The sequence below is a fragment of the Gekko japonicus genome, unplaced genomic scaffold (assembly GCF_001447785.1).
Source record: "Gekko japonicus isolate JY-2015 unplaced genomic scaffold, Gekko_japonicus_V1.1 scaffold62, whole genome shotgun sequence".
Classification (NCBI taxonomy): Eukaryota; Metazoa; Chordata; class Lepidosauria; order Squamata; family Gekkonidae; genus Gekko; species Gekko japonicus.
Genome location: NW_015166419.1, coordinates 974,841 through 986,012, shown reverse-complemented (window position 1 = coordinate 986,012; position 11,172 = coordinate 974,841). Strand labels below are relative to the sequence as shown.

General features: G+C 47.6%; 1 protein-coding gene across 1 annotated transcript in view; it reads right to left on the bottom strand.

Annotated features, from left to right (window-relative positions):
* Window positions 1–11,172, bottom strand: part of MAN1C1 (mannosidase, alpha, class 1C, member 1) — a 224,417-nt gene that overhangs the window by 138,904 nt on the left and 74,341 nt on the right. The window contains exon 2 of the mRNA XM_015411629.1: window positions 4,332–4,428. Within this exon, the coding sequence (XP_015267115.1) occupies window positions 4,332–4,428 (97 nt within the window). The remainder of the gene's footprint in view (window positions 1–4,331; window positions 4,429–11,172) is intronic.

Here is an 11,172-nt window from a genome sequence, read left to right as displayed (position 1 = left end):
TGTTGTTGTGCCCACTTTTGTTGTTGTTCAGTCGCACAGTCGAGTCCGACTCTTCGCGACCCCATGGACCAGTTCACGCCAGGCCTTCCGGTCTTCCGCCGTCCTCTGAAGTTGGCTCAATTTCATGTTCGTTGCATCTATGACACTGTCTAACCATCTCATCCTTTGCCGTCCCCGTCTTCTTTGACCTTCAATCTTTCCCAGCATCAGGGTCTTCTCCAGTGAGTGCTCCCTTCTCATTGGGTGGCCAAAGTATTTGAGCTTCAGTTTCATTAGCTGGCCTTCCAGGGAACAGTCAGGGTTGATTTCTTTTAGGATGGACTGATTTGATCTTCTTGCAGTCTAAGGGACTCTCAAGAGTCTTCTCCAGCACCATAGTTCAAAAGAATCTATTCTTCGGCGCTCGGCCTTCCTTATAGTCCAACTCTCGCAGCCATACATGACTACTGGGAATACCATTGCTTTGACCATGTGGACTTTTGTTGGCAGGGTGATGTCTCTACTTTTTATCATGCTGTTTAGGTTTGCCATCGCTTTCCTCCCAAGGAGCAGGCGTCTTTTAATTTCATGGCTGCTGTCACAGTCTGTGGTGATCTGGGATCCCAGGAACGTGAAGTCTGTCACTACTTCCACGACTTCCCCTTCTATTTGCCAAGGAGTGATGGGGCCGGATGCCATGATCTTAGTTTTTTTTATGTTGAGCTTCAAGCCCACTTTTGCGCTCTCCTCTTTTACCCTGAGCAAGAGGCTCTTGAGGTCTTCTTCACTTTCTGCCATTAGAGTGGTATCGTCTGCATATCTGAGGTTGTTGATCTTTTCCCCAGCAATCTTAATTCCTGCTTGTGATTGTGTCCACTACCTGTTATCAAAATGTCAAAAGTTCCCATATGTTCAACAAGGCAGGGGAGCCCTGTGGGAACCTGTAGAATCCCTCTGCCCTTCAGAGGCCTTCATATGTAGCTACATCAGAAGCCCATTCCTCCTCATGGTGCCAAAAGTATGGAACGCCCTTCCCCAAGGATATGTTTATCACCTTCTATTAGTGGTCCTTGTCCTGTGGAACCAGTTGCCTAAAGAGGAGTGTGTCTTGCAGGATATTTCTAGGCTCCACCGGGCATGCAAAGCTGCTTTTTCCCCCCCAGGCAGCCTTTTGGTGACTGCAATTCATCAAATAGCTGGTAAATTATGCTTCAGCTGTGGCTTCACCATCCATGAATCCTGCCCGGCTTGATGGTTGGTAGATTTCAACCATGATATATTTTTAATGGCTTTATATTTAAAAAATTTATTTATTGCATATTTTATACCGTTTTATCTGTTGCATCTTATATGTTGTTAGCTCCTCGATTCCTGGGGAGAGGGAGCAGGATATAAACTTGATAAATAAATATGGTCCTTCCACCACCAAGCAAAGGCATTTCCGCAACAATCCCTCTTTCCTGCCTGATATTCTCTGTCTTGTGTTCTATATATGTATTTTTAACTCTGGTTTTTAATTGATTTCATGATGTAATTTTACTGCGCTTGTTTTGTCAGCTGCCTCGAAGGCACTGAATGGATAGATAGGCAGAATATAAATGTAAACGACATAAAATGACACTCAGCTATATCTGTAGTTGGGCAGTCAGTCTGACTCTACCCTGGAAGACCTGGACCGGATGTTACAGGACATGGCTGGATGACTGGCTGAGCCGATCAAAATTGAATCTGATGAAGACGGAGGTCCTGTGCCTGAGTCAGAGTGGATCGGGGGTAGGAATCCCACTACCAGCTTTCGATGGGGCGCCGTTGGTGCCAACGCCGAGGGTCAGGAGTTTGGGAGTGCTCCTGGATGCAGCCTTAACAATGGAGGCCCAGGTAGCAGCCACTGCCAAGGCAGCCTTCTACCAATTCCGGCTGATTAGGCAGTTGGTTCCCTTCCTTGAAAACAATGATCTGGCAACAGTGATCCATGCAATGGTCACCTTGAGGTTGGACTACTGCAATGCTCTCTACATGAGGCTGCTCTTGGCGCAACTCCGGAAGCTGCAGCTGGTGCAAAATGTGGCAGCCAGGCTGTTGATAGGTCTCCCTATGCGAGAGCACATCCATCCTGCGCTGAAGGCATTGCACTGACTGCCAATAGCATACTGGATTCGCTTCAAGGTGCTGGTTTTGACCTTTAAAGCCCTTTATAGTCAGGGACCTACCTACTTGAGGGACCACCCTTCCCCACATGTTCCCCATAGAGCCCTACGGTCAGGGTTGCAATACTGTCTGCCCGCAAAAAAACCCCCCCCGGTCCTAAGGTTGCCAGGCTGGTATCAACCAGGACCAGGGCCTTTTCTGTGGCAGCTCCAACTTACTGGAATGAGCTTCCGGACGAGATCAGCGCCCTGTGGGACCTTTCATAGTTCCGTAGGGCTGCGAAAACAGCTTTTTCGTCAGGTACTTAGGTAAGGAGCTGTGTTATCATCTATGCCCCATGCCAATTCTATTTCCAGCCTGAGCCCGCCGATAGTGGATATACCGCTGAATTGATAGTCAAACTTGACTTGACTTGATATACCGCTGAATGCACTTTACCACAGCTATACCGCCATCGTTATGTTGATGGTTTTAATAACTTTTGTGTATTTTATATAGATATTTATATTGTTATCTTATCTATTGTTTCTTATGTAAGCCGCCCTGAGCCTACCTCAGCGGGGAGGGTGGGGTAAAAATCAAATTAATAAATACTAGATAAAAAATTAAAAAATATACAACTAAAACCAGTGTCCGTTTCATACCCACATTTCTCCCACACACCCTGCTTGACCTCAGAACAAAGTCCAAAGTAGTGTTCAGCTTCTGTGCTACAACTGTTGAAAGGTAGCAAAGGAGTCATCCAGCTGATGGTTTCATGGCACAGCCAAATCCCTGCTAAGCCAGTCAAACAACTACTTCACAGTCACTGTGCATTGCATAAGCCAGAGGTGGCCAAACTGTGGCTCGGGAGCCACATGCAGCTCTTTCACACATATTGTGCAGCTCCCAGCAGGGCGGCTGGTGAAGCCAAGGGGAGGCATACATCCCCGATCAGTCTTTCCTTTCCCAGCTAGTGTTCCCTTCCTTGGGTAGGCTTCATGTGTGTGGGGGGGAGCAGAGAAAGAAACCAACTTTAAATGCGTTCTCAAAGTCCCACCACCACCACCCAGCTTGGAGAAGGCATGTGTCTCTTTAAAGCCCTTCTCCAATCCAAGCAGCTGGCATTGGGGGGGGGGGGGCTTGGAGGATGCATTTAAAGTTAAAGTTGCTTTCTTTCCACCTCTCTTCCCTCCCCCACATCTTTTTGCTTCCTTTCCACTTTCCTTCTTTCTTTTCACCTTTCTCTCTCTCTCTCTCTGCCTTCCTTCTTCCCTCTCTCCCTCGTCCCCCCATCTATTTGCTTTCTTTGTTTCTCTCTCTCTCTCTCTCCTTCTGTCTTTCCACCTCTCTCATTCTTTCTACCTTTCTCTTTTCCCCTCCCCCCTCTATTTGCTTTGTTTCTTTCTCTCTCTCTCTTTCTTCCACTCTCCCTTCCTCCCTCCCCCTCCCCGATCTATTTGCTTTCTTTGTTTCTCTCTCCCTCCCCCTTCCTCCCTCCCCCTTCCTCCCTTTGCTTTCTTTCCACCTTTCTTTCTCTTTTTCTCTTCCTTCCTTCCTCTCTCTCTCCCTTTCCCCTTTCCCTCCCCCATCTATTTGTTTTGTTTCTCTCTCTCTCTCTCCACCTCTTTCATTCTTTCTTTCCACCTTTCTCTCTCTTTCTCTCTCTCTTTGACAAAAATATAATTAGCAAACAAATACATATCACTGGACAAATAAATATCAATATCTGTTTTTACCTCTTTTGTTTTTATTTTGGCAGTCTCATTTAATGTTAATAAAAAGCAAATTTTAATATCTTTCAATTAAAACGTGTGTAATATTTGTTCATATCCTGTGGCTCTTGAACATCTGGTTTTATTTTATGTGGCTCTTATGTTACGAAAGTTTGGCCACCCCTGGCATAAGCCATATTTCACCACATAAGAATGACAATTAATTGGCCCTATTTTAGGTTACATCTATCAAAGGAGGTATTCTAGATTAATATCTGCAAAGGAGGCTAGACAGTTCATGTTGAAATTCAGAGAGGTTTTTTCTTCTTCAGTGGGTTCTATATCTCTAACTCTTGCAAAATTTGAAAAAACAAAACCCTGACATCCTATGGACATTTTTCCCCCTTAACTTTAGGAAGGAGAGAATCTGTCCTAGCTTCTCTGGTCAAAAGACTTTGCCTCTTGCACTCTTTTAAAAATAAATGGAAGGCAAATTGAAACTCAGCTCACCAAACATGTTACCAATGTGTCCATTCTTAGTGAGGGGCCGCAGTTCATTTTTCCCCATGGCATATTGTTTGTAGTTATCCCAAGCAAACTTCATCATCTGTAAGAGAAAGAGAAAGAAAGACAACTAGTGGTTAGCCAGACATCAAAATTACTGATGTCAAAGCCTTTATTTAAAGAGAGAAAGTAATAGCCACTAAAGACAAGTTTGAGTTGGGGACCTGGATATAAATCTCTGCTCAGGTATAAAACCACAAGATAGTCGATCCTAATCTGAGTTTAAGCCCAAAACCTCTTCTCTGTAGCAAACCCCCAAGTATTTTCACATATTAGCAGCTCCAGAGGAAAAGTAAGGGAGGGCAATTTTTAGGAACATATCGGTTTCCTGAACTACATCTGGGCTGAACTCCTGTTTCCCTTCCTGTTGCAGGTACTAAAGCCTAGGCATGGCCAGAGGTGCAAACTGATAGGCAAGAACCAAAGGGATTGTCACCCTTGGCCATCAGCCTGTCTCTCACAGATTGCATCCTTGAGTGAGCCAGCCCAGTGGACCCAGGACCAACCCAGGACGGAACTTGTGCACTCTTGCTTATTTAAAGTGCATATTTGTAAGTCCCTTTGGTGTTCTGCTGTGGAGAAAAAGGTAAAAACACCTCAATAAATAAATACATAAAAGATGCCAGGGCCCTGGAGTAAGAGGACTCACTGCGAAGGCTGGAGGAAGCTGGATGAAATCTTTAAAGAAAAACACTGCACAGATTTAAGTAATGAAATCATCGAATTGTTCAGGATGTAGCACTTTAGGCTGAAGGGAAGGGCTCACGATACCACAAACACTCCTGCACTCAGAAAAAGTAGCGCACCAGAAAGACAGCTAGGTTAGAAGTTTCCTTCTTGATGCACTGGTTTGCTAGGTGCAAGGACTCTTTTGGAGGAGGAGCACGGAGGACTCCTGCAAACTGAAACGGCAGGTTAATTACCTCAGCAAGGATCAGACCAGAATCTTTGCTTTCCTCTTACGTCTTAACTAGGCATACCCAGCATGCCATTAGAATAAAGCAGAGCTTAGAAGCAAGATCCTGTGTAGGTAGCCTAAAAGACTGGGCAACTGGGATGGGAGTGAGAGAGTCCAGTACAAAGAGTAATGAAGCCATCATTTAGGCTGGATCTGACACCACTTGAGAAGAAGTGCCAGGACCCAGGGCAATCTGCAGGGGGAGCAGTAAGTGCTCATCTCTTCTCCCACCCACAAATTACTGTCCTGATGCTATTTTGCAAGGGGAAAAGTGGACAACATAGTTTTGCTTGTCACTATTCCATGGAAACTTGGAAAGTGAAGTTCTGTGTATTTTTAAAAAGAGAGTTCAGTGTATGGCTTGACTTGCTTGCATGAGCCATCTAGTCAGAGGACTCTGGTACGTGCTGTGTTTATAATCCCCCTCTGCCTCTTGTTGGCTGAGGGAACTCACTGAAGATCTGTGGCCTGCTCCCCCAACCCCAATCCAGAAGTCAGCACAGCACACAGGACACAAAAAGCCTTGTTTTATACAAGTTCTTAATGCAAAACACAAACCCATTAACTGCGACGTATATTCCATTTCTCTTCAGAATTCTCTTTCATATTGACAGCCTTTGTATGTGACATGAAAAGCCTGAGACTGAAATGCCTTTTACAAAAGAAGAAACATGGCTTCGCTTCACAATGAAACAAGAACAAGCTAATTCCAAGTCTGGGACAGAAAGGGTACAGAACTGAAGACATGATTGTCAAAGGAGACTCAATTTGGAAATAAAGTGGTACTGGACACCAATCTTGAGCAAGTCATTACATCACTTTTTTGAAGAGGGAAATAACGTGACCACAGAACTCCTGCCGTCCAACTGTTCTGCTGGGTGGACTACAATGAATTTTGAAAAATCTTTGCATTATAGCATTTTCGGCACCTGGTGCACATACACAAAGCTTATGTCTGGCCAAAAACAGATACGTGTTTGTCCATATGCAAAGGTTAAATTCTTGCTTTCATTTTATAAAAGCTTCAGTGCAAACACAGAAACATCCACCAAACAGAAGGGAAGAGGGGAAAAATAACCTTAGAATTAACAGAGAAATTGACATATAGACATATTCACAGGAAAGGTGGTGATGATCACTCCTGTCCTCAGTCGACTCTTTTGGCTGTTGCTGGGTAAGAGCTTCCTCCCTTTGAAGCCTCAGCAACAGCGGTGGAGTTTACCTTGAGGAGGTGAAGGAGCGTTAAGCAGAGCTCACCCTGCAGCAGACAAACCTCCCCTGGCTCCTGTGCACAGCCTAAAACTCTACCATCTGCCTTCCATATATGATCATGGGTTGGGCAAGAGACTACTGGAAGTCCCATAGGTAAGCCAACATGAGCTTCCTAAAGAACATTAAATTGAACAAATAATCTTCAGGTCCTGGGGAGAAAAGGCCTCATGTCTTCTTAAAGATCCCTTCTGGCACAAGCTGTTCCCTGGCTATGCACAGTGTGGGTGGGAAAAGACTTCCAAGTAATCATCAAATTGGTCTTCCTGGAAGGACGCTTAAGGTCACTGACACATCCACACAAACACAGAGGATCTTGCCTTCCCTTCACAGGCTGGGTTCCAGCTGGCAGGGAAGTGAAAATGACAAGTATCCTTGAGACCTGAACTCTGGTTCCTTTCCAAGCTTTTCCACCAAAACAAGGCCTCCTCTGTTTTTCATTTCTTTTTAAAAATCCAGTCTGGTTGTCTGAGATCTCTGACGTTGTGATCCTCAAGCAACCCAGGTCCAGAGCAAACTTATGGAAGAGGGCAATCTTCACAACAAGTGGCAGGATGATACAGCCCCCCAAAATGTACTCATTGGCCCAATTAAGACATTCTACGCATGGTTACTACCACCATAACAAAAATCACAGCCATGGGGTAAGGGCTCCACATACTTTTGCCCAGGGGTCGTTTCGTAGAAAAAGAGCTAGGGGGACTCATTAGCATAACTCATTAGCATATGCCACCCCCCTGACATCATCGGAAGTGTGTCATAAGGCCACACCCCCTGACATCACCGGCAGTGTGTCATAAGGCCACACACCCCACCCCCAACGATACCGGCCGCTGCCGCCGGCCTTGCAGCTCCACTGCCGAGCCCCATGAGGGGCCCGGCGGTGGACCTGCAAGGCTGGCGGGAGTGCAAGGAAGCCCCGCGAAGGCCCTCCCTGGCCCCAGGCAGGCAAGGGTGGGGAGAGGCAGGGAGGAAGCAACTTACCCTCCCTCTTCTCCTGCCTCCTCCTGGCTGAATGAGGGCCTGAAGCAGGGCGGCCGGAAGCAGGGGGCGGGGCTTCGTCATGTGCCCCGCCCCCCGTACCTCACCCGGGGGAACTGCGATCCCCCACGACCCCCCCGAAATGACCTCTGCTTTTCCCCCTTTTAATTTATTTCAAAAAGAAGGGCTCCACACACCTGGAGGATCATGTCCTTCCTCCTCAGTTCTACTGATATATGCCAATAAAGGCTGACTTGACTTGACATGTATGACTGCTGGACCCCTTCACTCACTGATCAAACCATGCAAGAAATTATCCTACTGTATTCAGCACAAAATCTGGCAATCTCAGCTGTCCAAAGCTCATCTTAACACCACCTTTCCCATCCTTATGCCTGGAACTCCCCCCCCCCGAACACCAGTGGGTGCCACCTCTCCTTCCAAACACCATCTCATACCATCCATTTTCTGTGAAGCTGTTGGCTGTTTGCCATGCTTGTACATGCCTTCATTTCCCCCTCCACTGCTGGCTTCGGCCATAAATAAAACTTTATCTTTATCCCCTCCACTTTCTTCCTTGGAGTATCCCATTTAGAAACTAACTCCAGGTACCAGTAATATACAAACAGAGGCATCTGGATTAACTGGAGTCAGTACCCCCACCCAATACAAATTAGGATTCTAAAGAGATGGGGGGAGGGGGGTGTTTTGAAGCTGCAGTTCAGTTCTGACCAGGATTCTCTACAGAAGGAGGAGCAAGAGCAACACATAGCCATGAGCTAGGTATGTGCATAGGTCTAATTGATATCAGTGTCAAGTGATGTCTCAATGCAGACTTTGCCTGTCAGTGAAGACAATATCCCCAACCTTGTGTTTGCCACCCATACACAAAATCGTAGGGATATACCCTTTCCTCTTCAATCCATCCCCTCTGGAGGCTTTTCCTCTATTCAAGGTTCCTAGAAGTCTTTGGCAATTTAGTGGGGGGGAAGTTGTCAGGAGGAAGAGGCATTATAGAAGCAAAGCAGTGTGTGGGGAAAGGATTATCCACCTCCCCCCTTTCTGTAACCGTTTCCCCCTGAAACTATATACAAATGCCCAAAACCATTGTTTTTCCTGTGCTGGTGGGAAACACAGAATTTGGAAACCCCCATTAGCCACAAAGACAAAGTTTCGGCTCAAGACCAATCTCACTCAGTAACCCTTGAAATTCCAGCCCAGCGCTCCTTAAGATAAGACAAAAATCCCTCATGGACTAGATATATGGCTGGTGCACATTACACCACACTACAAGATTATTGTTCTTCATTAAGCAACCTTGAGAAGGCATTTATTGATTATTCCCATTTGTCCATGCAGATTTCCCAGTATATAGGAGGATAAAGTCTCAGCACATCCAAGATTTTTCTAGTTGTTTTCATTCCTTCTTTGTTCTGTGATTCCCTTTCCAGCTGTCTGCTTTCCAAACCTAGCATTACTAGCATCTGGCAGAACCCACTTTAATTAGCACAGGCACACACACACGCACAAACTATACACATAATGTTCTAGTGTTTCTCTTTCTCTCTTCCCCTCTGATGTAAAGGGGGGGAAATTGATCTTCCAAACTAAATTTTAACCAAGCTGGCCACGTGGACAAGGTAAACATGAGCAGTACAATCTGATACCACTCAGATTTCAAGGCTACCACCCACAGAGGAAGGGAGCTGGGATTTTTTTTCTTCTTAAATAAGCCATTCAGCTTTAGATATCTGGCTGGGATGAATCAGTCTCTAGAATTTATTAACTCTTGCAGCCTAATGTACTCTCTGACAAGAACACAACCTTCTGAGTAAGCTCCTAAGTACACGTCACTCATCTGATTCAAAAAATTTTCATGTCATTTTGCCCATGAATCTATGCATTATGTTTTCTACCAGCGCATTCACATTTCAGTATAGAAAGGACTGAATTTTTATTTTATTAATTCAGACTTCCAAATAAAGTCGTCCCCCCCCCCAGCCTGGCAATACAGACATTGTGTCATATGAACCTACCAGGAACAAAATGTCCAGCTTTTTCAAAGATTCCATTCAGGCTACCTGGATACAATTTTTACTCACCACAGGGGACTAAGCCAGGAGGTGTTTCAATCAGTCATGTGACTTGTAGGTCACCTAAAACCACGGATTAGTGTTTGCTCTACCCAGGGCCAGCTCACTCACTAGGCAAAATAGGTGTCATATGAACCTACCAGGAACAAAATGTCCAGCTTTTTCAAAGATTCCATTCAGGCTACCTGGATACAATTTTTACTCACCACAGGGGACTAAGCCAGCAGGTGTTTCAATCAGTCATGTGACTTGTAGGTCACCTAAAACCACAGATTAGCGTTTGCTCTACCCAGGGCCAGCTCACTCACTAGGCAAAATAGGTGTTCGCCTAGGGCAGCCCGGCCCTTAGGGGTGCCTAACTGCCCCCGCCCCCCCTGCCAAAAGCCCCCCCCGACCAAAAGCCCTGACCGGGTGGCTACCGCCGCCTCTTTGCCCCTGAAGTCAAGCCGTCTTGCCCCGCCCCCCCTACCGCTGGGGCTGAGGGGGCGATCCTCCAAGCCGAAGGAACCAGCTAGTCCATTCCCCGCCCCGAGGCTTGGGCAGCCAGGGCTTGGGTGGGGGTGGCGGCACTGCCACCTGCACCCAGCAGCTAGCGGGGGGGTTGCCGCAGAGCCGCCAGCGGCGCCCCTCCCCCACACCGGCACATGCCAGGCTCCCGGGCCCATTTCAATAATGCAGACAACAAGCAGGAGCTGTGGGGAAGGGAGGCGTTTCCCTCCTCCACCCGCTCCCAATGCTACCTCTAAGTAGAGTCTTGTGAGCAGCGACCAAAGGAAGTGCCCCAGGCGCTCCACGTTGCCGCTCTCCTCCAGCATCTCGCACATGCTGGTCACTTGCCGCAGGCTGAAGTTGAGCAGCAGTAGCTGGAACATGGAAGCAGTCAAGCTGGGCACCCCCGGCCCGGGTCTAGACTCTGGAAGACCCCCGCACACCAGGACTGGCCCGATGGCCCAGCCGCCTCCACCTGCCCGGAGCCTGGGCCCAAGCGCTGCTGAGAGGGGGGAAAGGGCCATGCAGTCCCGGGGTGACCGAGGCGGAGGGCTAGCTGGCAAGGAGTGCTCCTGCGCTCAGGCGCCAGCAGAAAGAAAGCGCTACCGCGGCCTCAAGTTGGCGCATGGGGGGAGGAGGAGGGAGGAGAGGATTGTGTGAATGGAGGAGGGGAAGGGAGGCTGGGAAGAGAGATGGAAGACCCCCTCCCCGGGCTGGACCCCCACCACCACCATGCACGCACACATTCTCTCTCTTTCTCCACTGCCGCTGCTGATTTGCTGCCAGTTGGCCTCTCCAGATTGGCTACGCCTTGGTTTCCATGGCAGCGCTGACTGTCCATCACTGTCAAGCTGGGCTGCCAATCAAACCCTGTACGCTCCTGGGAGGAGGGTCCCTCCCTCCCTCCCTCTCCAATTTCTTTCAGGGTCTCCCAGCTTTGGACAGTGCCCAGAGACCGCAGGCTTGGGGGGGGGTATCGTTTGTATTCCTGGCTAGG